At 40.7% G+C, this 27,091-nt stretch overlaps 2 protein-coding genes across 3 annotated transcripts; one reads left to right on the forward strand and one right to left on the reverse strand.

Moving 5' to 3' along the window:
• Positions 1-379: 379 nt before the first annotated feature.
• Positions 380-14,367, forward strand: plekhn1 (pleckstrin homology domain containing, family N member 1). 2 transcript variants are annotated; one of them, XM_034145241.1, is made up of 16 exons: positions 380-561; positions 2,294-2,384; positions 2,516-2,677; positions 3,610-3,690; positions 4,197-4,287; positions 6,120-6,253; positions 6,974-7,120; positions 9,059-9,139; positions 9,244-9,319; positions 9,592-9,737; positions 9,983-10,135; positions 10,763-11,005; positions 11,518-11,673; positions 12,118-12,363; positions 12,588-12,648; positions 13,513-14,367. In XM_034145241.1, the coding sequence occupies exons 1-16, from the start codon at positions 488-490 to the stop codon at positions 13,695-13,697; spliced, it is 2,127 nt and encodes a 708-aa protein (XP_034001132.1). In that variant the 5' UTR covers positions 380-487; the 3' UTR covers positions 13,698-14,367. The 2 variants fall into 2 exon arrangements, with proteins under 2 accessions (XP_034001132.1, XP_034001133.1); XM_034145242.1 differs by having other exon boundaries at positions 12,121-12,363.
• A 1,041-nt stretch (positions 14,368-15,408) lies between these two features.
• Positions 15,409-21,312, reverse strand: perm1 (PPARGC1 and ESRR induced regulator, muscle 1). The gene is made up of 4 exons (XM_034145126.1): positions 21,261-21,312; positions 19,971-20,842; positions 17,382-17,588; positions 15,409-15,524 (listed from the first exon to the last, which is right to left on the reverse strand). Exons 2-4 carry the CDS (start codon positions 20,815-20,817, stop codon positions 15,409-15,411), a joined length of 1,170 nt encoding a protein of 389 aa, XP_034001017.1. The 5' UTR covers positions 20,818-20,842; positions 21,261-21,312.
• Between the last annotated feature and the right edge of the window lie 5,779 nt (positions 21,313-27,091).

The raw sequence follows: 27,091 nt of genomic DNA on the forward strand, positions 1-27,091 counted from the left end.
GGGCATGCCAGTGGAAGCTCCCATCTTCCATTTTGATTGACACACACCATCCAGTGTGTTTATTGACCACTCATTGCAGTAGTGACCCAACAATGAGCTCCATTTGGCTCCTGAAGGTGTGAAACGGCACACTTCAACTCAAACCCCCCTGTCTTTGTTGTTGGGATTGATAACAGACAGAGGCAACTCACAGAAAGTGTGAGTCCCACTGGTTATTCACACACACGCACGCACGCACGCACGCACGCACGCACGCACGCACGCACGCACGCACGCACACACAGGCTGTGACAGCCCCAAACTCCACCCCTCTTACGCAGACACACTCTCACCGGTCTGCCTATACAACCCTCACCCTGCCCACTTCTCCCTCAGTACTATCTAACTGCAGCAGGGTGAGCATTGCACTCTTGGATTACATTCATCCATCACAGAAGGAGTACAGTTTGCCTTCAAAGCGGCACAAAGCCCAACAGAGCACGGCAGCATGGGGAGCAGCATGTCATGTGTCCCCCAAAACAACTTAAGATATTCCAGCAAGAGTTTCATACGCAGAAACAGGTAAGAACAATCCAGCTTCTCCAGGTGTTCTTACTGTACTGAACTCATTGAGTGACTCGTGTCCTCGGCTGTTATTTTAGACTGTGTTTCAGCTGGAAGGAATTATTGGTATTTCTCTGCGATTTAACCGGTGGGGTTAAACAGAGGTTGTGAAGTTTGTGAGGCCAGGGTCAGGATCTTGTGGTAACACAGGATAGTTCCTCAGTCGTGCCTGAGTGGTGCCCTTCTGACCAACGGTGTCAATGATCCAGTTACCATTTGCCTCCTCTTTGCCAGCTGTCAGTGAATCTGGTTTCCCTCCGAAATCAGGACTTGACCCCATTCATTATTAGGATCACATGTTAGCAATTATAGTTAATAGCTGATCATATTTGGTTGTATGACACCTGATATGGAAGGTAATAGCTTGTAGTAATCTATCCGTAGAAAACAAATACAGGAGCTGACTAACATTAATGGGTTATTCTTGGTCTTCTGTCTTGTTTTCTTTCATCCTCAAGGATTATATGCCTGGGCATGTTACCCTCACACTAACCCACAATGCTGGACCAACACATCTGACTCTAATTAGTCTCTTCCTTACTCTTGCTCTCTGTGCTGTGTGATGATTCAGGGTCTGGTTTTGTCAAATGTGCCATTTACGGTAAATGATTTACCTCTACATTTTCAAATCAAAACAGACGCCCTTTAAAAACAGTTTGGTTTCAGAAACCCAACTGCTCATACTTGAACACTGATACACCTTCCAAATTGGGTCAACGGTTCAGTGTGGACAATGCGTTCAGTGTTCCCGTTTCCTGTGTACCCTATACTCTTTGTGTTGGTCTGTCAGGCCAGGTTCAGGTATTCCCCTCAGAGAAGGAGTGAGAATTGGTTGAATGCCACTGCAGTGACTTGCAGAATGTTGGGTGTGCAAATACGCTACCTGTCTATTATCTACATTCCTCTTTCACTTTGCAACTGCAAATTGCATTAGTGTAGATGGTTTTCATTTTTTTCCTGTACATAAATGAGTTCTTCACATGGTCTTATGGAGGAAAGCATCACTCACCAAACACAAATCAATTACTAATGCTGGACTTCCTGATTAGACAGACCTTGATTCCCACCATGCAAACAAAAGGCTGCGTTGTTGCAATGCGGACCCCGGACATACTATATGTGCAGATAAGCAGATCAACTACAGGCAGAGCTTGTAAAAGCAGTCCCCCAGCCTTATCATTGCAGTGAGGGAGCTTCCTCATAAAGATGTGACACTAATGGTAACAGATGAGGGTCATGTTAAACAAAGAAGGGCATTGAATGCTGATTTTCCTATGCATATCCTCACTATCAGAAACACAAGACATGATTGTGTTTATCATTTAAATGGCTGGCATTGATGAAGTGAGGACCAAGAAAGGGGCTCAGTTTATATGACATGAGACACAAATCACGATTTACAGTCATCAATCTGCCGTGAGATCTGTCAGTGTGTGACTTAATGAATAGGAAAAAGGGGAAACACAGAGAAATAAGTCCCTGACTGAATTTAAAATGCAACACAGTAGAGCAAGGACTGTTGTATTCAGGTCAACTCTCCATCTGACAACAGCAGATGACAGTAAACTCCCAGAAACAGGAAATATTCCTTGTTCAAACTGCGTTGGGTAATTAACTGAACAGCAAACAGAATAGATGGTAAACATTTGGGATTGAGTGGTAAAACTTGGTTTTCCTATCTTTCTTGCAGCAGTCGCCTGTTTCGCAAGAAACATCCCCAAGAGGGACAGGAAAAGTCCAACAGCATCATTAATATCCTGTGCACTGTCACCCCCAGAAAGGTAAGAACTTCTATCAATATCTAGGAGATGGTGACGGCATGAAACTCAATAGTTTGTAAATTAATTGTAACAGCAGGTCTAACTGGTTTACTCATGTCATGTCTAAACACTAACATAATGACTGGTTGCAGGAAATGCACTATAAAGATCTGCAGAAGATAGACAACATAAAATGGGATCCTCCGTTCCCCTACGACCCAGCCAGTGGCTGGAAGAAGAGCAGCATCAATGTGAAGAATTACGGACGAATGATTCACAGCTCCAAAGTTCGTTTCCGTTTCCTTCACTGCCAGGTGAGTGGTGCAAAAGTACTTTTTAATGAGTATGTTGAAATATCCGGAAAGTAACTATAAAGATAAATAAACTAATGCTGCACAATCCAGATTGCGGTTAATGAGGTCTTAAAACAATTGCCAAGCCCACAATGACACATCATGCAAGTCATATGAGGGTGTCAACAACAAAAATAACAAACGAAAAAAAAAGGTGGAGAGGAACAGGATGTTACTCTGCAGCCAACAAACACACACATCGCTGCTGGTATTGACGTGGTGGCTGGCTGTGAATAATCCAATTTGTTCTCAACAAAGCTAACCGCAACCTATGTTTGGACATGCTCGCCTCTGCTACAGTTGTGAAACAACTCCAAAAGAAAACCTCAGGGTAGAGCGAGTTCCTCAGATCCCAGAGATAGAGGACGCGCCGGCTCAGATCGGTGGGAACTGCTATTTGTCAGAGCTGACACAACAGCTCTGTCAAAAACTAAAAAGTAAAGATTTATTGAAGGAATACCGTCATGGCAGCAAAGAACACATTGTGTTATAACAGAAAACACTATCACACAGGAAGGAAATATGTATTACTAAGTACTTACAAATGAAGCCATACATGAATCACTAAAGAAAAAAAGCGATTGTTTTGATTAGTAGATGATACAAGACCAAACTGTTCTAGAAATAAATACATGATAAGCATACATAACCCCTGTCAGGGTTTCAAAGAATAATACATTTTTATCAGCACATATTATGAATATATTTTCTAAATAAATGTTGGCCAATCTGTGAAATCACCTGCTCTACTGTACACACATGTCAAAAAAAAAGTAATTATTTTCTTGCTAAACTAATTCTGAGACAGGACTAACTATATCAGAATTTTACATGCAACTGTAACTCAAACTTTTTATTAACAGTTCTTAAATAATAACTCTCGTTTTCTGCAGGATGTACATGACTGCTACCTGGATCTCTTTCAGACGCATCTCCATTTTGTCTCCAACAACACAACTGGACTGACATACCAGGTGAGCTTTTTAAAGTAATATTATATAAAACATTTTTAATCCATGGTTTCACGGTATGAGCTCACCTCTAAATCAGGGGTTATTTGTATAGTTTGAATATCCCCTGGGCAGTTTGATGTTAGGTCATACTCACTTGCCTACCCTGCCAACCAGCTTTGCGTTGGTAAACATGATGATGATTCTTCACCTGTGTCATAAAGCATGAGCAGCCATTACTCATCATTTTACTTTGTCTGTGGAGAGACCAACTCCATGTAAAAAAAAGACAGCTAAGCAGCACCTGTATTCAGTATTAGTCAGAATATTAAAGACAGCAAATGTCAGGCAGACATAAATACATCATCGATTTACGATGCTGACATAATTTGATAGTTACAATTTAGAGCTGAATAGTTTGCTCAACAAGAGCAAGGGAAATATTGCAGACACTGCTTTTGGTATGGAATGAGAAAATGTTTTTGTTGTCCAAAGAAGCGTGGTCAAGCTTTTTGTTGTTTTGTGTGCAGGGAACTCTTCCATTGAAAGAACTCAACATCTGCAACCTGCAACAGAACTGCAACCACAGCCAACCCCAGGAATTTGCCTTTCAAATAAACGGTACGTTTGGCTAGAGAAGACACAAGTGGGTGTTGGCACAGAGCCCTAGAATGTTGTAATCATCAGTTTTGAGTTTTATTGGTAGTTTTGAATTAAGCTAATCAATCACTCAGTTTACAGACTAGAACCAGTTAATCCAACAGGAGCTTCAAACTTCTAAAAAAACAAAACGGAGAAGGAACAAGATTTGTAGAGAGGGTTCTGGTTATTTTGCTCATATTATCTAAATCTAAAGTTTATAATCTGTCATTAGTTTTAGTCCTGCTGGTAGTCTTTGTTTGTCACTTGATCAGTTAAAGATCAAAGTTAAAATTCTCCCTACTTAAAAAACTTGCAAGAAATCACAGGATATTTTCAACTGCAGCATTTCCTATGTTGTCACATTCCAGTGATTCAAAGGTGCCGTGACCCTCTTCACCTCCACTCAACCCCAAGACTAACTAGAGCTGGGCCCCCTTCACCCTTGGTCAGGGGGACAAACCCGCATTAAAGGCTATATGCTTGTTAGACAACAGGTGCACTTCAGTCAGCCCAGCTGTCGCGCAAAAAAGCCAGGCAACCACTCTTAGCCTTGTCACTTTATATAATCTATGGCGCATTTTGAAAAAAAATGTTCAGGTTAAAGTCTAGTGGGAAATGCCACTTAGCTTTGGACCTCTGAATGAACGAAAACAATCTGAAACTTGACTTATTTTCATAACTAGAAATAAGATGCTGTAGTGATTAGAGGGCTTTGGTCTTTGCCTGGGAAAAAATGAAAGTCTCGGATTGACGTAAAATTGGGAGCAAAGTCAAGCCCAGTCATAAAGAGAGTCTGAAATCTGAATCTTTTATTAACACGTTGGTGTTGCTTTGACATATAATTTGACTTTGCAATTTCCCGGATTAAGCTTGTTTTTTTGTGGCATTACCGTTGTTTTAATAGCTCAGGGTGAACCGTTATTTACTTTATGGGGGCATCATTGACAGGAAACATAGAGGAAGCATGACGAAATCCTGAGTCAAGTAAAGGGTCTCATGTAGAGATTTCCTCCTGCGCCTTCCTCTCACGGAACTGAGAATATGAATCAGCTTGTGTGTATGCGCTGTTGGTGAGTTAGACGGTGACAAAGCAAACACAGCATGAGAGAGATGGTAAGAATTCCCGGAAACCTTCAGATGGTTAATGTAGCTGTTAGATAATGATACTTAATTACTTTTAACAAGTTAATGACCTCAGTAAACTGACTGAAAGTTTGAATAAGACAGTCTCATTATGTGCTTTCAGTCCACTGGCTTGAAATGTGGAGAAACATAACTTTTACGGGAGTAACATGGTCAAGGTCTAACATTAAGTAAAACTAGGATGGGAAAAGAAAGTCAACAGATAAGTCCAGAGTGGTTGCTTATTAAGGAGCTGTCAGTCAACTATGGTTCCCAACAATTACAGTACAAAGCCATGGGGTTAGAATGAAATAGGCTATCTCTGCTGGTTATCTCTGGTATGTGTCGGACTGATAGATAGAGAAGAATTCCAGCTTTTCATCCCAGGTCCTGCTCATTTTCGGTAAGCAGTTTATGGGCAGGGGGGGTTGGAGAGTCTGCTACAATTTTTAAATACCTAACAAGCATGTCAGGGGGAACCATCCACATGAGGTCTTAAATGTGGTTTACCGTCTTGAACATGTGCTAACATTTATTGTACTTATTGCACACCGTGTTCTAGTCAGAAAACAAGATTGTGTATGCCATTAATGATTTACCACCATGGTTGAAATCTTTCTAAGAAAGGCTCAGAAAAAAAGACTAGGGGATGTATTCCCATTTTTAACTTGTGACTTTGCACCCTGCAGGTGTCGGCCTTAACCCCATCATCGTCTATTGTGCCAACCAAGAAGAAATGGACCTATGGTTTGGCCTGCTCAAAGAAAACATTGAAGCCAATGGGGGAACTGCAATTGCACCCGAAAACTACACCAGAGTGAGAGTAAGTTCAGCAACACTAATGCCACATTGCCTGCAAATAGACTTTGTTATATCTTCAGGGTGCATACAAAACTGGCTCCTGGGCTACAATAATAACATCCCTTTAAAAAAAAAAAATCAAACGAGCACTTGGATTAGCCTGGAAATAATTAGTCTTTAATATATTCTGATATAAAAAGTGTGTGTGTGGTTTGTATAGGGAGGCGTGTGGTGCAGTGGGTTGTGTGTTGGTTTTCGGATCAGGTGGTCACAGGTTCAAACCCCACTGCAGTCAGCATGTCGTTGTATCCCTGGGCAAGACACTTCACCCCAAATTGCTCCTGTGGTGATTGTCCACAGTATTGAGTATGTAAGTCACTTTGGATAAAAGCGTCTAACAAGTGACATGTAATGTAATGTATAGATGAGATGAGTCAATTAGGTCACTGCTGGTAATAGGGAGTGGCATTGACCGCATCACCGCTTACCTCACATCTACAAAAGGCTAAAGTGCTGACTCCACACCCACAGGGGGGAAAAGGCATGAACCTAGATCTGTCACGACAGAAGAAAACAGCTGAACTGATGATCCATTATAAGCCTTAGCTTAGGAGCCTTAACAATAAACAAACGAGTGACATTCTGAGAAAAATATCTAAATCAACACTTTTACATTTGCTAAAGGGTAAAGCACTGTTCATATTTACTTTGCTTATGATTGTCTCCTTTTCAACTACTACAGCTGAACCAGAATGAGACTAAAGGCAGAGAGGAGCTGAGGAACTCCATAAACAGAGAACCAATCTATGAGTGGGAGGGCTCCCAGCGGGACAGCTTGGGAACCATCATCCATGTCACCAAAGTGCAACTACAGCACCTGCCCTGCCAGGTAAGACATTGCTGCTGCTTATCAAGAGTGAATCACTGTCACCGATCACAAGGAAGTGAAACACATCATCTTGGTTGTTTCCCTCCCATTTATGGAAATGTACAGTACAGCAGACTGTAACTCGTCATAGATACAGGTTTTCATGTCTGGGAATTTAGCACATGATGTAAAAAGCAGGATAACATCCACTCTAATTTCAGGTGACTCATAGTTTTTAAATTGTGCAACACATATTACCTCAACACAATGAAAGGAATAAGTGGAAAGGGTGGAGCCCATATTTAAGCAAATGGCTCCTTTCGTGCAACAATATTATCTTTATTTTCCCGTCAAGGTGTAAGACAGTGTCAGACACCTGCAACTAACTTTGGAAAAACATATGACTCCTTGTTAACCAAATCACAAATAAATAATGCTGATACAGCTTCACATAGCAGCCAATAAAAACACTTGTCATGACATGGCTTGCATGAATATCTGTAATTAATTCACTGTGGGAAATAGCGGCAGCCTGATTGAAGTGTGTGAGATTTAGGGCCTGGGTGTGTGAGAGGCAATGGCCCAGCTCACGCAGTGACTCGACTCACCTCACAGCTGGAATGTCAGCTGTCTGTCCCGACACACCCTCTGAGAGGGAGAGGAAACATAAACTCTCAGTCTGCCGCACCTTTAAATATACCACTAACTGGTTCCACTGAAGATCTTACTGGGATTTAAACTGTGCCTCTCAAAAGTATATTTAAAGGGCACAATTTTATGTTTGCACAATGTGTCACAGTTTATTCATAGTCTTATCTTCATCTTCAGTTATCAGGACTTATTTTCTTAACTGATGAAAAAAGTATTCGGTGTCATTCTTCTTTTATAATGCAGAAACATGCAAATATTCCAGAGATAAATTACATTTCTTCTTTAAGTGATTTAAAGGAGAGGTGTCATGCTTTTCCGGTTATTACCCGTCCCCTTGTGTGTTATGAAGGTTTTTATGCATGTAAACGGTGTGCAGAGTCAAACCCCTCAAAGTACACCCTATAGCGAGTAAAACTCTAACACAGAAAATACCTCCCCAAAACGCCTCGTTGGAGATACGTCATTGTCCATTTGATTCTTCCGGGACAGCATGATGTCAAGCCGTACCCGGAACGAAATGGACCAATCCGTGGAGCCGTTACGTTACGTCCGCGGAGCCGTTACGTTAAGATTTCTCCTCCCTGGCTGCAGGCTGATAACAGACAGTTGGGATCGCGGCGCAATTCTCTCTGCAGACCCATTCTCACAGCGTTTATCAACCTTTTTCTTACTCAATATCAAGCCACACTTATTGTTTTTACTTCGGATGTGAGTTTGTGTGTGCTCAGGATGAGTTTGGCTGTGTATCCTAAACAAGGAAACAACACCTCCACGGAGCTCAGCGCGATTCACAACGTCCCGACCAATCAGAGCACACTGTGCTCACAGAGGGGGCTGGAGCTATTGGAGCTACAACGAGCCGTTAAAGGCAGAGAGTGAAATTCAGTGAATACAAGTAGTTTACAGAGATGCTGTATGAGAAACCAATGTGAGTTTGGAAAAATGCACAGTATAAATCTATTTTAGTAGACCTCAACAATGGAATTATGATCAGTGGAAATGGCCATGACACCTCTCCTTTAAAAAAAAAATCCTCACCTTGTACACAGATGAAAAATTGATTTCTCCACAAGGAAATAATCTCTTGTGTTGCTTTATAAATGTTAAGATGCATGGTTGTTATTTTATTGTCCATAAAGTGTAATTTAATGATGAAAAAAAGTAAGCAAAACATAAACTATGGTTTAATGGTCATAACATACAAATGACAATAGTATTCTACTCAAGCATAAGAAAAGCACTGTTCCTTTTCTGCAATGAAACCCAACTACATAAATCTTATTAGCAGCTATAATCGTGTGTCTGCAGGAACAGAGTGACAGACTGCTGGTTATGTATCCAGCGACGCTGATCATCCTATCAGAGGAGAATGATGCGCTCTTCTATAAGGTAACATTGACCTTTCTGTACAACCTAATCATGTCCTGATCTGTATGCATACAGTATGTCAAGTGTTTGCAAAGACTTGTGTTAAAGAGTCATTATGATTACAGGGGAAACTTGAACTGAACATGATTTCTGTGACCACACCCTGCCAAGACGTCAAGCCCAACACCTTTATGATTGAAGGTAAATACAGTGAATACATTGTGCTGCTCTACTTCAGTTTCGTTAGCACAGTGGCATTTAAAAAGCCATGTTAAATGGATTTAAATGTGTACATTCTTATGCATGTTTCACGCTATGTGGCCTTTTCACTGAATCTGCTAGCGTCACAGAGTGTAACCCTCCATGAATGAGTTGGTTTTATCCCCAGTGAATGACAATCTGACTATGGCACATTCCAGTGAGCGACAGACCGAATGACAGGCTTTGTCCCCCCCCCCCCTCTCTCTTCCCAGGGAAGCTGATCAACCCCATAGTGGTGTCGTGTCTGGATAGGGCTGAGTTTTGCGACTGGATCCAGCATTTCAAAAGTGCTGACGTGCCTGTTCTCAGCCCTCCGCCACCTGTGTATGACATCATCTACACCCCGACGCACAGAGAGGTGAAGCCCGCCCTCCTTCATTTTTACAATACTGGAGTATGACGAAAAGTGATAAAGACATTGAATGTAGCCATGCCTCTTTTGTAATTTAACATTCACCATGACTATGTTTATGATTTACAACTACTGCTGCTACTCAGTCAACAGTCCAATAGAAGTCTGAAAAAGTCAAAAGGTTTGACAGCTTTGCTCATTGTTCCTTAGTCAAATATTTAAACAATATTCTTCTCCCCTTTAATTCATAGGCTCCACAGTTTGACAGGTGGAGTGGAAACAGCCATGGACGCTCTGAGTCTCTTAAGTTTAGCCAGTCTGGTAGTGGATTTGGATCCCTCAACCTTCAGTTACCCATTCATGAAGACAACCCTCTCTCCCCAGGATACACCGAACCCCTCTGTGTAAGTCAGCTGTGTGTTACTTCTCAAATTCAAGTATCCTTTAACTAATAACCTAAGCAAACACACCAATATTGGCCCAGATATAAATGTGGTAGGAGTTAGTTGTTCATTGCTAAAAAAAAACGTTGTGTTTGTTTTGGTGGAGCTGAGCAGCAACTGCTTTCTTTCACAAAGTTAATTATTAAGCCAGGTCTGGAGACCAAACTGCTCAAGTTTCAAAGGCTTAGGAGATGATCTTCCGGCCGTCCAGTAAAAACATTCAAAACAAAGTCAGATTTGTTTTACTAAAACAACTTAAAAAAGGTTTTCTTGCAAACTTCAGTCTCTTCAGTACTGAAGCACTGTGCATTTTCAGGACTTATCACCAACTCCCCCGGGAGAGGGGCTATGCAGGCTGACTACAAATCCAATTAGCCTTAAGTGTAGAGGGCTCAGTGCCCAGAAGACATGTTTTTCAGCTCCTGACCTGAACTACCGACCTCCCAAATTAATTTAATGGAGACCTGTTTACAAAGAAACAAAACATAATGAAAATATCTATTGGTGAAGACAGAATAAATAGTTAAAAGCTAAAAGACAAAACTTTGGTCTGACATTTGCCTTGGGTGTTTATGTCTGTCCTTACAGTACAGCTCAAGTCGTCCCTCCTCAACTGAGACTGCTCGCCTAGGCAGCAGGAACAACAGCGTGTCTTCCCACACCAGGCTTGAGCGCGACCTACGACCTTCGTCACTGCGCTACTCCTCCCCGCAGCGCAGCTCCCACCTCCAGCCTGCGGAGAGCGCAGTGCGATCTCAGGTCTACAGCACACCCTACTCTGCTCTGCATCGTGCCAGCCCTCAGCGGCTGGAGAAAGCTCCACTTGTAAAGGTAATTCAGTCTGGCGTCTAACTTGCTAATATTCCCCTTGAGAGTGCTGACTTATTTTACATGTCATGTGAACAGTAACTAAAATAGGCACAACCAGTAGGCTTGGAAAGGTCATGTAAATGGTGTTAACAAACAGGGTAATGGAAGCATTTCAGCAGATTGAGGTTGACAGATAAATCTTCTTCATGGTACCAGTGATAAAAGGTCTATGAAAAACTTAGCCACCAATCAGAGGAAAATTGTATCCACATATTCTTATGGCAGTTGGGAGTTCAGTTTTTATACACAGCCGTGACAGCTGAATTTGATTTGTGAGACAACAGATTGCTGTCACACCAGCACTGCTGCAGATCATGACATGGCATGGGTCCAAAACCTGTATTTGGTAATATGATCATACACTGTGGCTTATGTGATGGCCTTCTTTGAACTACGTGAGAGAGAGAGACAGAGGGAACATTTATTTTCATCTTATCGCTTGGTGTTTAAAACTTTGAATCTTTTGTGATCAGTCCAACAGCTGGAGCACCCCTCAGACATCCTTGAACGTCTCACTGAACACCCCCCAGCGCCACTCGGACATGTGCGCCCCCCGACAGCCCTTGTCACCCCTGTACGATGAGCCCTGCAGCCCCGAAATCTACTCCCTGGATAAGGCCAGACCAGTGGTAAGTGGGTCAATGATACTGGATCCATAGACTCCATGTACACGCCTGTACAAGATAAAGCAGTGTACAACCTCAAATGCACACTTTCAGTTAACAACATTGCTGTTGATGCAGAAAAGTGGTAAAGAAAAGAGCTGAAAAATGTGGGAGGGCTCATACACTACTAAATGTAATTCCAATTTGTTAAATAAATAAGAAATATTTTGACCAAAATGTATCATAGCAGCTTTACCCTTTTCCAAGATCCATTTTACTACATGGGGAAATTATCGTGATTGTTCATTATCATATTATCGTTGGTCATTATTATCATTATAAGGTCATCTTAATTTGGATTGGTTGAAAAAGCAATTTTTTGCATAACAAATTACCTCAACTAATCAAATTATACTTGCAGCTCTACTTATAGCTTCATAGTCTGACACATCTTATTCTGTTCTTCAGCAGCAGAGCTGGCAAGAGCCAATTCAGCACCACCACCATCAGCAGGACCCCCAGCTGCTACCCTCCTCCTTCCAGCTCCACACCCCTCCCATGGGCAGGCGCTGCAGGAGAAGCCTGATCCTGACCAATTCCCAGGGACAGGCTCTGGGCCTGGAGATGGAGACTCCTCAAAGCCAAGCCGAGCAGAGAGCAGAGGCCGTGTCAAGGCTAAAGCTGCTGCCTGTGCCCAGCCAAGTTCAAGAGCAGGTGAGAAACACATAGAAACTCCCAGAACACTCTGGTTTCTGGAATGCTTTGGCACAAAGTGCAACAGCAATGCACTGTATGGTAGCAGCGTGTGTATATACTTGATCTGCAGATAATATTTGAACAGGTGCCACAGATGAAACAGATATTTTTGGGAATGTGAGAATGTTTGTTATACATGATCACAGGAAGTAACTTTCTATTGTTTTCACATCTTTTCACAGATTCACTTCCCGTCAAGCTCTGCAAGAAACACCTCCCAGATGCCTTGTGGTTACTCACCAGGTAAGAACTGAAGGCATGCAATCATAAAACTGACAATAATTCCTCTGTTTATTATTAGTGTGCTTGTGTGCAGAGTTCAAGTATGATTATAAGTTATGACAGAAAAATCATCCATCTTGTCAGAAGAAGAAAAAAGGCAGTGCTTTCTTTTCTTGACATGTCTAAACTAAATTTAGATTTCTATTGAAAAACAATGGGCAGCTATAACACTGCATCCATACTTCTTCACAAGTCTGCATTATGAATACCATCACTAGCAGCCACCTTTCAAAATAGCAACAAGGACACAGGGCATAGCTCACACTCCTTTACACCTTAAATCAAACACTGTATGCACTGCGGACTGATTGAACTCTTGGGGCTGTCAGCAGGTAGACAGAAGGCCAAAGGCTACTAAATTGGAAACGCAGGAAATGTGCCAATGAAACGGTGCTGAGAGCAGCTCCAAATGCCATTGTGCAGATGCCCCATGTGGGGGAAAGCCAAGTATAAGAGAGCACTGTTTGACAGACAGGGTTTGCTCCTGCACTGTTATGCACGGCACACAACTGTGTAGGGTTACGAGTGTATCTAAAGACTCATATAAAATGGAACAAACTACTAAAACTTACCTGGCTATTGAAGGTGACTTTGATTTATTCTAACATGTGCTAGGACTCAATTAAATAGTCTGATAGTTGCATGTTTCTGCACCATTAGAAAGAGAACATTCATAACAAATGTTACTAGTTTTACAGTGAGATTATATTTTGCCAATCATGCCATACATATGTTGGGAATGTATCCAAGTTTATTTCGTTGGGACGAGGTTTGTCTTGCATTGTTTGAAACTAAAAGCCTGTGAATCTTCTCTCGCTCTTATAGATCATCACTCGTACCTTGAACCCACAGAACCAGATGACCAGGAAATGGACTATGACAACATTTGGGAGTACGACTGTAATACTGGTATGATTCAGCCAGCGTCTGGAATTTCGACACACTTGGCAGGATTAGACTTTGGGGCCAGAGGTATTGGTGCCATGGCAACCCAGCAGAGATGGTCATAAAACAAAACAATAGCCCGGCACTCGTCTGGACGTGTGCAAACAACAGATCTCTATCAGAGGGATAATAAAAAGCCAACTAACACAGCCAGTGTTGCTCCTGCTGCATACAGTATGAACCAACAAATCCCATGAACTGCATTATTAGATGCTGGGTAGTCAGGCGGAGTAACAAAAGTGCAGGAATGAAGAGGAACAGGCTTAACACAAAACATTATGAAAGTGATAGACAGACTTCAACTGTATGTTTGATATGTAGCATCCAAGAAAAAGGACACAAGTGTAAAAACGGTTTATGTTCATTTTGTATATCTTGCATAACTGCACAAAAGGTTTCAACTTTATGCAGTCCTTTTTTTATATTTAAAGTATTTTCTAACGTGTACAGTTTACTTATTGTACTTTTTTTATTTAGTTTGTATTTAAATCTATAAAAAGCATTCCACCAGGGCTTTTTTACGATGTAAATCTTTGTAAATGTTGTATATTTATTATTTTATTATGTTACATTATCAAGGAAAACATGTGTGGCTTAAAGGAGTGCCTTATTATGTGCTGACATTACCAGCACTACTACTGTACTGTGTTGATACCTGTGTGGATTCCTTGTTTTATTTTTGTGTGAGGTGTTTATTTATATTTGAAAATAAAACTGGAAAAAATGATCAACACATTTATGGCTGTTTTTTCTTATTCTAATGAAACTCCTAAACTTGCTACAACAATGCATATTTTTATACTGTCAGGTATCAAATGACATGATATTAATATGTATCACAACATACAGATGATGATATGTTAATGCACACATTTGTTCACAACTCGTTTTCCAATACTTCCAAAAATACATTATCTAATGTTTAAATTGTTGTATATAAATAGAGGAGGTGCATCAAATAATTGCCAAGATTTTAAGTTACTGTAGATCCCGCATGGTAATGACATTAACTATTTTCAAGATTGCATCAAAAATCTAATCAGTTTGGTGTTTTTTTCTGTCAGAATACAGCTCCATAGGTTGTGCTCTGCTGCATTTTAAAATTATATTTTATTGCTCAACTTTGCCATCTGCTGGAGAAAGATATTTATGAATCCTGGAGAGGACAGTATCTCAAGTGAAAACTGAGCAAAAACGTTAAATAAAGACATTATTAACACACATATTATGATAATTAATATTTTGTTCTAATATTTGTGGGATAAAATGAATTTATAGAATGGCAACTAGCTTTTCAGCTGTATTAGTTCAAGTTCTTACTTGAGCTTACGTTGCCCTCTAGTGTTTCAAAGTTTCAACTTCAGGTCTGAGTATTATTGTAAAAAATAAGAGATCGCACGCATCTTAAGAGATAGTATTTACTGTACAGTAGTAAACTCACATTCATCAACATCTTGCAGAACAGTCTTTATCAGAAAATGTTGTACAGCCATCCCAAAAAATACAATCAACATGAACACAAAATGTCCTTCATGAATTACATAACGGAATATGTTATATCAGTACGCACATACTGAAACCTTATTTACACATATCTAGAGCTTTCTTTCTGAAAAATACACATCTGGTCTTATGCTTTCCGACGTTAAAGGTCAAAATAACAGACAAATTATTTAAATGAAACCCTTGCCCATATCCATTCAATGGTAGGGTCAACTTAACTAGAAGCAATTATAGTGCAAATATGTAATGCAAACATTTAACAACACAACCACATCAAGAATCAGACGGGGCTGTGTACTTCAATTTCTTCTCACTTGTTGCAGCCTCCATCTTGACGTATTTACGCAGGTATCTGATGGCTGTCAGAGCACTTACATTTGCCAGCAGAACTGTGTGAGATTACATATTAAAAGTGAGAAATCAGCTTACTCATGAGACTTTGAGTCCAAAGGAAAAAAATGTATGTAATGCTATATATAATCAGACATACCAGCCTTCCATGTGTCTCCAACTTGTGGGTTTGCCGTCTTTAGCACCCACGAAGCAAATGCAATACAAACCAGACACATGTCGGACTGTCTTAGAGGCAGGAGGGAGGTATCCAACCCTAAGAAGAAAGTGAAAGCAGCCTATCATGGAAAACATTTTAAAATATTGTACATTAAAAATAACCAGTCACAGAGCAGTCCAGTAAAAAGGTCAAGGGTATTATACTTGTCACTGTCCCTCGATAATAGGAAGGGATTTCCTGTTCTGTCACAATGTGACTCAGTCAAATCCTAGCCCCTGCACAGATTACTTTAATGCAAACATACAACGCTAATTATTGTTACTGATATCTTATAATATGACTCTAGTGGCCTTAAAGAACATTCTCACAGGCAGCTACTGAACATGATGTGGTATATTAGTAGCGTGTAGGTTATTATCTTAATTACAGCTCAGTGGAAGTTCAAGACGAGGGGTTTACATATAGACACCTCAAGTCGAGGTACTTTGTTTTTCCTTTGCAGCCAATCAAATCTAGAGCTCTTTACTGAGAGCTTAGGGAAGACACTCATTAAATGAAGTCAAGTTATCACGCACAACACACTCCTCTTAGTTTTCACTGTTACGTGCCTGCAGTCTCGTCCGTGTCCTCTGACAGCTGAGGTTAGAGATATGATGCCCCGACTGTAACAGCTGACTTAGAGGATGACATATACTACATTACAACTGTCCATGTGTGCTAAAAGCAAAAAGAGCTGAACTAATAGAGGTAAATACATTACAGTTAGTAAATGTGTATATATGATTCAAATTCAAAGATATCTCTGTAAGCTTTGTTTGTGTCTGTGAAACTGGTCAATAGTGGTAAACCAGTCTTCAGATTGATATACACTACTTTTAAGCCTAGAAATTTGAACTTAAAAAAGGAAACATTTTAATTTTCCATGGCAACAATAAACATCACCCGTTGACGAGTAATTTATTTTTACATTTGTTTGCTTACACTGTAGGACTGTATTGTGCAAACTTTAGTCATTTAATACTGCCTCGTGTTGTGTTGATTACACACACATTCTCTTCATCATCAAAACCCTACATTTCGCCTACATTACCCACAATGCAACTACTGATAGCCACCAGCGAGCAATAAGCAGAGATGTTAAGTAGGCTGTTGTAAGATTACTTCTTTCTTTCTCCACACCCTCAGATTTTTTAATGTTCAAACCTGTAGTCTTTAACTGCAATTCTTTATTTGAAAGCCTTTACACAACTTTTTATTCACATATGCATTAGCCTGTAAACAGACTTTGATGTGTATAATAAGTGCAGCTCCCCTTTAAATCAATTTAAGCGTGATAGCAAATCTGAGATATTTTGAAAGGGGAAAGGGTTTTAATCACAGATTGACTTACTTGGATTTGAAACAGCCGTCTGTAAGTCCTCAAAACTGAAAGGCTGATGCCTTAGTTGTGTGTAGATCCTGTTGTCCAGGTGGTGGATAAGTGGATCAGCCAACATGATGTCTTGATTTCCCAAAGCATTTATGGGATGAACTATCCTTCCAATGGATCTGCCACTTTGACTCACAGGTACACTAGATAGAGGGTTTGAGAGAGTTTCCTTGTGAACCGTGCATTTAGTCAAACTCATATTCCTAAAGGACAATGTGTTATTCCAAAAGAAATTCTGTCTGAGATCTCCATCAGTGAAGAAATGTTCATATATGTCTGTAGAAATCTGAGAGGCGCTAGTTGTACGGCTGAATCTGCTCACCACCCTCACAGGACTGCAGCTATCTTCTCCATCAGATTCCCCAGAAGAATCATCAGAAGAAGAAGATGCAAAGAAGTGTTCATAGGCCTCTGGGAACTGCAGATCTCTAGTAGCTGAGTGAGAGTAGGAAAATATAGGAACCAGCTTGTCTTTGGTGATGAGAGGGGAGAAGAAGCTTTCTGTATCAAACTCTGAGAAGAAATGATCATAAGTTTCAGGGACAGAATTTCCTTCACTGTAGGAGGTGGGGATGTTATCTGTGGCTGATTGGCTGGGAATTGATGGCTGTCCACCAAAGACATACTGAAATATATTTGAGAGAGACATTTTGTAGCTGTCTGTTGGAAATGAAGATAAAGAGTCCAAGTTTTTGTCTTGCTTAGGCATGTGTCCAACACTGTGATGCTCTTCTTGTTGGAATTCTCCTTCGTCTACCGTTTGTAAAGTTGGGCCTTTCCTTTTGTAGCAGAAAGACTCATAATTAAGGGCATGTAGATTGTCAACGCTTACATTTTTTGACATTTGTCTTAGGCATGTTTGAGAACCTGCAGGGAAGACCGGTTGAGAAGTGTCACCAGCAGATGTCAACATCATATTTTCAGGGTAGATATCAGCCTCTAGACTCTCCCACATAACATCACTTGAAGATGAAGAATCTTCCCCTATAACAGAACTTGATTCTGCAGGGTTAGGATCACTGGATATGTCTTTATTGGTTTGTTCAGCCTTGGACTCTTCACGCTGAGTAAAAATGCCTGAATCTGTCATAGCAGACATGTCCGTCTCCTCACTTTCCTTGAGAGGTGGGAGTGAGCTGTGTGGAACACCATTTCTGATAATTCGTAAACCAAGAATATCATTGATTGTCAGCATCTCCATCTCACTCCAAAAAGAAGACATAGTAAATACTGAATGTTTTGATGCCTTTTCAAGTTCACATTTTGCTTCAGATACTGTGATGACGTCTTCTGCTGTGTCCATTAAATCACATTTTGAACCTATCGAGTCATGTGATACATACTGGTCTTTGGAATCAGATGTGCCACCTCCTTCCTCGTGTTTGGACAGTATTAGTGATGTTTTTATGCCTTGATCTTCAGGGTCATTTTGATTGACAGATAAACAAGAACTTCCTGAAATGTCTGTGATATTTTCATGTGAGAGTGACATGACAGATTCTGTGTCAAGAGTGCAGCAGGATGATGCTGGTGTAGTATCTAAATGACTTATTAGTAAGTCTTTCGACATGGATGGTTTGGTTGAATTCATTTCAGCAGATTGTGATGCTCCTAATTCAGTTCGGTCACTTGTGTTTTTCTCTGACAAACCATCACATTTGGATAATGTGTGGAGCAACCGGGGATATTCTGTTTGCTGTGCTATAATATTTATATCTGAACTGGAGGGACTTTCAGCCTGATCATGATTATCAGGCTCATTGCTGGTATCTAATGATGATTTAGCACAGCCCACTTGACTGGAAATCTCCAAGAAGGGGCAGCCTCTAGTTTCTAATTTCTTACATTGTGTGGTGCGTGCATCAAAACTGCTTGCAGACAGTGGAAAGTGAGTATTTTCCAGTGTAGATCTATATTGGTCTATGTCACAGTCAATTTCCAGCTGTTGTTGGGGCTCAGCCTCTCTTTGACACAGTGTGTAGTTGTCTCTGCCAGAATTTCCAGCCTCTACAGCCAGGACCGACTTAGCAGCGGATAGTTTGTCATTTTGGCTGACTTCCACCGCAGGATTATTTGACTCTGCACTTGGTAAAATGCTTATTGATTTGACCTCTGCTGTACAAGATCCTAGATTTGGTTTATTTTCATTAAAAATATAATTATTTATTTCATTAGACTGCCTGATACTCCTTGCTTGAATATCCTGTCTTTCACAGTTTGCTGTTTCTATTGCCAAGGTTGATATACCAATTACAGTGTTAGTAATTGAAACTGGCAACACAGTTGATTCTTCTGCATGTAATTTGCTACATGGCTGTAAATGTGTTGCCACATTACCACTGTTGTTTGATGGTAACAATACGGTGTCTACAGTTTGACTCAGGGGGTCTATTGACCTGTTATTAGGTACATTATTTTCAGCCAAACTTGTTGCTTTAAACTTTCCTTTTCTGACAATGCTTTCTTTTGAATATTGATATTGAAAATCATTTACTTTGATATCCTTAGGAGAAATCTTCACTGGGAGATTTCTGGTGGCTGAAAGTGGAGTTAAAGAGGATAAAACACTTCTTTGTGGTTGGTTTAAAGATAAATTAGTATTTTCAGATAAACAGAAACTAGTTATTTCTCTCCACGCGACCTGTTCCTCCTCTGAGTCACTCGGCTTCACTAACTCCTGCATCTCATATTTATGCCCAATATCAGCTGGCTCAACATTAACTCGTCTCTTCCTCCGTCTTTTTCTTTTGAAAGAAGCAGATGGAGACAATTCTTGGCTTTCTGTTGTTGCGTCTGACTGTAGAACTTCTGGGTTTACATTCGGTTTAACTGGTGTCACTATTTCTTGATTGTTTGAAGGATCAGTGCTACACTCTTTACTGATACTTAATTTACTCATCAACAAATCGTCCTGCTTCACATCATCCAGAAGTGTGCACATTTCCGCCTTTATCACTTTGTCAGCGTGAGGTGTTGTTTCTGAGCATAAAACCCCCTCCAGTGTGTCTTGAGACTGATTCAGCCGTGTTGCTTCGGTGATTATGGTTTCTGTGCAGGCTTCCTCTCTGATGAAGGAACCTGTTTTGGGGTAAGCTGAGTTATTAGTCTTGAGCACTACGATACTGGCTGCAGGTTTAGGGGAAAGGTTTGGACCAGGCACGTCTTTTTTCATTGTGTTTATTTTGCCAATGGTGTTGACAGGACTTGTGGTCTCTTTGCCAACTGCTGTTTCACCGCTGGCAGGAAGAGAACTTAACTGGAGGATGTGTTTTGGCAAAAATCTGCTGCTGGCTTGTTGCCCGTCACTACTCCGCTCCTCCTCCTGTATTGCCTCCTGTTTTTTTCCATCTTGCTCTTGGTTTGGCTCTATAAGCCTTTCTGCCTCTGTAAGACTTTTCAGCCTTTCAAAGAATATATTGACAGACTGCAGGTGTATGTCCTCCTCACTTCCCGAGAGCACGCTCTCCATTCCACCGATGGTGTGGTTACTGAGGTAGTGCTCCACAGGAGAGCCCTCACAGTCTGGTGGGCCATCGATGGGGCGGTCAGCCTCTGAAAAGCTTGCTGTTATGTCGACTTTCTGAACTCTCTTAGCAAGAATGGACCCTGTATCATCAATGTCACTCATCCCTGAGTCGTCCACACCTAATGAAGGAGGAAGTATGCTACACTCTTTGCACTCAGCAAAAAAGCATTTCCAGTCACGATCAGAGATGTCCACACTGTATTCAAAGTCCTCCATTTTGACTTAGAGGGTAGAATATAACCTGGAAAAAAATCAAAACAGAAGCACTATATTTCAAAAGTTATCACTGATAAAAGTAAATGTTTTGTTCTTTCAGGTAATATTTGAAACATAAAATTAAAAATACTTGATGAATATCAAATACTGTCACAAGATAACTAAAATCAACAAAAAGCCAATTTTAATTATACACAATTTTACAGCACAATTTAAGACACCACTCAAGGGTAACTTTTTAGTTATGATCTAATATGATTTAATCTGATCTTATCTAATAAAATCAGACTATCTTCAGAGCAGCAATTAACAACTAGTCAGAAAGATGAAACTATCAAAAGTTAATAAAATAAAAAATCGAAGTATTGCAACAGGAAGTATTTATTATCTCTGTATTTCTAGCTGTCTGCATATGTACTTGTAAATCCATGCAGGTTTCCTACCTGTCGTGCTTCAGTTGTGACCCTGCAGAGGTGAAGGTCTACGAAGTCCTTGGTCTTAGTAGCACCATGATGCATGTCCTCGAGTGAGTCCCATGATTTGATAAATATAGAGCGACGCTTCTGATCACGTAATACTCACAACGTTCTTACAGCAACCATCTCCAACAGAGGCATAACGTTTCAGAACTTTAAATAGACTCTCCACTATGAAACTGCTTAACTGGATAAAAGGTATATCAGATGTTGCTATTGTTTCATTGGTACATAAATCTGATATATTACTGATCTAGATTATACTTATTTGTAGAATGTGTTTTTTTATTAACTCTATATCTGCGGGCTCCAATAACAGTCAGGCCCTCTTCAAGTATGGGGCTGATATGAAGTGTGTCAGTCAGTCGATACCTCACTGCTTTGAAGTCATGGCGTGACACTGGATCTGAATATTTCCAGACGCTGCAAGAGGCCAGAACGATGGAGGGATGTGACCGGAGCTGCATCATGTGATTCTTAATTTGCGAAAATGTATTCTACTATCTAAAATGTTCATTATGGATTAACATGTTGTAATTGAGGGGTTTATTCATTTTTAAAGTCCCCTTTCAGTCAAAAATGTATTTTTCTAATTCTGACTTCACTTTGATATTCGACCGTCAGTGCAGAATGATGAATGGGTTTGAAACTAGAAGGCTGTTTTCACATTCTTCTGCTGAAGGGGAAAGGTCCTCTGTGCTCAACTCAAATGTCAGACATGTTTAACACGCGTATGCACCAACATAACTCTGTGACATCATACAGAGTTTTGATGTGTGATGTGTAAACTTACAGTCTGTACACTTCAACTGTGAATGGACTTTTCTGTATAATAGGTGATGGCTTGTATAGAAGTTTTCTTTTTTTTATAGTTTTTTTTTCAGAAATTCTAGATTTTGGAACCTGTTAGTAAACTTTTAAAGGGCCCCTGTCATGGCCATTTCCACTGATCATAATTCCATTGTTGAGGTCTACTAGAATAGATTTATATTGTGCAATTTTCCAAACTCACATTGGTTTCGCATACAGCATCTCTGTAAACTACGTGTATTCACTGAATTTCACTCTCTGCCTTTAACGGCTCGTTGTAGCTCCAATAGCTCCAGCCCCCACCCTCCCTGTGAGCACAGTGTGCTCTGATTGGTCGGGACGTTGTGAATCGCGCTGAGCTCCGTGGAGGTGTTGTTTCCTTGTTTAGGATACATAGCCAAACACAGCCAAACTCATCCTGAGCACACACAAAGTTACAGCCGAAGTAAAAACAATAAGTGTGGCTTGATATTGAGTAAGAAAAAGGTTGATAAACGCTGTGAGAATGGGTCTGCAGAGAGAATTTCGCCGCGATCCCAACTGTCTGTTATCAGCCTGCAGCCAGGGAGGAGAAATCAGCTGAGCTGCCTGTTCCCTGCACACAGATGTGTGTGTTAGGAAGTCCGTGGATTGGTCAATTTGGACCAATCAGCGGGGGCTTAACGTAACGGCTCCACGGATTGGTCCATTTCGTTCCGGGTACGGCTTGACATCATGCCGTACCCGGAACGAAATGGAAGACTCAAATGGACAATGACGTATCTCCAACGAGGCGTTTTGGGGAGGTATTTTCTGTGTTAGAGTTTTACTCGCTACAGGGTGTACTTTGAGGGTTTGTGACTCTGCACACCGTTTACATGCATAAAAACCTTCATAACACACAAAGGGACGGGTAATAACCGGAAAAGCATGACATGGGCCCTTTAAGTAAACTCATAGTCGACTTTAAACTGTAAATGTTAGTATGTCATTGACAAAATTGTCGATCACTAGAATAAGAATCCAAATCTGGAACTGTTAATGTTCAGTAGCTGTTAATTAATAGATTGTGGCCCAGGTGCCCTGCAGCAAAAGTGGTCCATTTAACAAGCTATGTCAGAGTTTATAATCACATATTTTTCTTTACAACAAAGCAACCCAAACAAAAATGAATTCATAACCAAGCTTTTATTACAGCCTCTAAACTCTTTTTAAAATATGCCTTATTAAAAGGCAGCAACCAAAAGTCCAATGAAATCAGAATACTGTATATCAAGCTCATATCACCTCTAAGTTGTTTTTTGGAGAATTTCTATTGTAAAAATATTCATGTTTTATTTTACTATACTTTCCTGCACATTTTTACTTCATTTGTGATCTTCTTCCTGTCTGCTTTTCATTTGATATGCCAAAACTTGAGTGGGTCAATCATCCTGATATGGAAGTTTACTTTGTCATTTAAATCTAACAAAAGAACATTCTGGTGACCATTGAGAGAAACACTTATCTTGGGTAACTGAAATGATGGCACAGATGTCAGGCTACAAAATCGGGCTTATCTTCTGCTTGAATGCGAAATGTACCATTAGGGAAGACAGCTTATCTGTGGAGGTCTTGAGCCTTTGTTTACAGCTATCAGTAAGACTTAGTAAAGACAATGTGATTACGGGTCCATCCATGCTGTGAAAATGTTACTGACACAAAGATACAAAGATAACCTATCAGTCCTGATCTCATTATCAACTGTTAAAGTGTACTTAAAAGATGCCTAATGTGCCTTAACTGCAGTTGAATGTATTGAATTACGATGATGGGGTAACATTGGAAATGTAGAAGAAAAATTACCTAACATCATATAATCTACAACATTGTTTTGTAAATTAGCTATAGGAAAATGAAGAAATGTTCACATCAAAAGTCACACTTTTTGAAACTTGGGAAATTATTGAATTTGTAAAGTAACATATCAAAAAGAGTTTTCTCAAAGTGTCGCTCTACAGTCCGAATTTGCATCTAACACTTTCCCAGGCTGTAGCTACAGCCTTTATTTGCCTAATTTTCATCACTATAGATATTTATGAGAAAACAGACCCTCTAATTGGCCAAACCACAGCCTGGGCTATGTGCCCAAGAGGGCCCTCTCAATTCATCAGCTGTGATAAAGGGAGACAAGCCAGGGCCTGTGTGGCTCCTGCACCTGGGGCAGCGGGCCGTTTTGACACGGGTGGGATTCTGTTTCCATCAACAGGATTAGGCTCTTATGAGTCAGGTCTTGGGAGTTAAGATTGGAATCTGTTTGGGTTGTTTCACACTGGCTAAAGCGACAGAATTTCACCCTAATTGTTTACCATGTCAGCCCCGGCAATTCAGCGTCAATTAAACAAAGCCCAGTAAACAGACACATTCAACAGCAGCTCAGTGACATAATGTTTAAACAGAGAGGAGTTTGTGTTTGGTCCCGTTACCAAGCCACCTTGCTTTGTGGCATCGCTTATGTGTGAAACAGGGGTGCAAAGTCTTAATTATAGCAAATAAAGGGTAGAAAACAGAAAACCGTAGACAAAGATTCCTATTATGGATCTTACGGGAGTGTTAAGAAAGGCTGTTTAGCAATTTACAAATGCCACACAGGTTGATGTCAAGGAGGTTAAGAGTGAGAAAAGAGTTTAAAAAATGTGAGACGATGAGTGGAAGTAGTTCCAATACACAATATTAAGGTGTAAAAAATAGACTGAGTTTAGAAATACAAAAGTAATTATTTTCAAGCTTAGTTAGAAGACATTGTTTTAGAAAAACATATCCAAGTCTGGTACACCGTTCTGTAATTTCTCTTTGTCAGTTGAAATGTGTTGCAGTATCAGGAACTAAATGGAAAGACATTTAGCGCGTTCACACCGGAGTACTTTTCCCACAATAGTTCATCAGAACTACGATATATTTGCATTCACACCAAAAAGCCCCAGGAACTAAATTAGTTCATCAGAACCATTTTTACACCGTTTTCAGTCCCTGCTCGAGAGCAGGGACTTACGTGGGAGAAAAAAGTTCATACGTCTGATTGGCTGTGCGGAATGCAAATCACGCCCGTTTGACTGAAAACATTTTTTTAAGCGGCCATTGTATTTGCTCGCTTCGGGCAGCGCACCCGAAGAGATTACTTTTGTGAAAGCAGTTATTATAGCAACACCAAATAAATCATCGGAGCGGTGGAGTGATGAGGATGTGTCGGCGCTTCAGGCGATTTACTCGGAGGACGCGATCCAGAAGCTTCTACTGAAGGCAATGTCCGTGGTTCAGTAAAGTTAGCAGACCTGGAAAACCGTCCACAGCGCAGTCATGCCGGGAAGGTAAAATAAAATACATGCAATGCATTGTTTTAATCTGCACAATACTGGTCTCAGATGTACTTTTATTTGCTCGGTAGATCGAGTTAGCAATGCTAGGTTGAATTGGGTAACACTGTTAGTAGGCCGGAACCGAGCTAGCTAATAACATCTAGCTAGCTCGCTAGCTATTCTCAGCCGCTATAAAAACGTTTTGACTTGTGAATAAGTGTGCAATGTTCTGTAATTTGTTTCACTAACTCATGGCACTAATCGTGTGTTTCAGGCGAGGTATTTCTCTCTGGATTGGAAACTAGTTAGCTTTCCCCTCCGGGATAAAACGATAATATAACGTTAGCAATTAGCATGCTAGCTGGACATAATGCTACCTCTAACAATACATTGTAGTTGCTATAATTTCACGAGTCATTTGCAACATTCATTCTACATGTTAATGGTAAAAGCTTAAACAGTTGATTACCTGCATGCCACAAAGACTGATGTTCTAATATTTTGCACATTTAAGTAAAAATGTAATTGAAATTCAATTTATATTTCCTTTTTTTTATTGATTGTTATAATTGTACTCAGCCATGTTATGTTAGATGTCAATCCACTTACACTGTAACTACTCTGGCCTTGAAAGAAGGTTACGCATCTAACTGATGTCCACTAATCCGTATAAAACAAAGTTCAAGCATACATTAAGCACAAAACAATAAATAAGGGCACTTTGATATTTATTTGATATTATTTGATCCTATCTTATCTTCTACTTTACACCTGCATTTTGTACAATGTCCCTGCCTGCACCATGTCCAATGTTGTCTCTGTTGACAACCTACTAGGCGATTAAACTGATCTTGTATCTTGCTTATTTCTCCTTAGGAAAGCGGGCACGGGATGACAGCTTCCTTGACACCATCATGGCGATGGACCGCCGTGCCATGGTCAGCAAGGAGAATGAGGACCTGTGTGCCAAGGAGATGCACGACGAACGGCTGCTGCATTCACACAAGGCCCAGGAATCGGACGACCAGCTGCTCATGGTGATGCCGCGCCATGCTGACTCGGCGGCGCGCCAGGGGGAGCAACAAAATACCTTTCAGGCTGGGCTTCTGGCAGTGCTAAGCGAGCTGATTAAATCCAACAGGCCTTCTGTGAGATTGACCGTTGAGCGGCCCGACCAAGTAAGGAGGCAGAGGCAGAAATCCCAAATATAACCCGGTGTGGGCCTTTATTAAAAATCATGAACACATGACACACAGCCTCAATCTGCTGTTTCTCCCTGCACACAGCCTGCAGCCAAAAATATCTCACACCCCTCTAACCCAACAAGAAAACAGCACCTACAGTAAATACACACACAGACTAACAAGACACAGGTGAGGGTGGAGCAATTAGACACAGGTGAGGGGGGAGGAGCCATCACAGGGCACCAGGTGAACACAATCCCCAACAATTAAGCTATACAACCCGTAACGGAGGCCGAGATCTATGGGCCCAGAGATCACCTCCATGACACCTTCAATAAAAAAATAAAGAAAAACTTGTCGTCGTTGATAAACTGTACAATGACTTGTTGGGAGGCGTGTGGTGCAGTGATCTGGTGCGTTGGTGTTCGGATCAGGAGAGCACAGGTTCAAACCCCACTGCAGTCAGCATGTCGTTGTGTCACTGGGCAAG

Source organism: Trematomus bernacchii, unplaced genomic scaffold, assembly GCF_902827165.1.
Source record: "Trematomus bernacchii unplaced genomic scaffold, fTreBer1.1, whole genome shotgun sequence".
Classification (NCBI taxonomy): domain Eukaryota; kingdom Metazoa; phylum Chordata; class Actinopteri; order Perciformes; family Nototheniidae; genus Trematomus; species Trematomus bernacchii.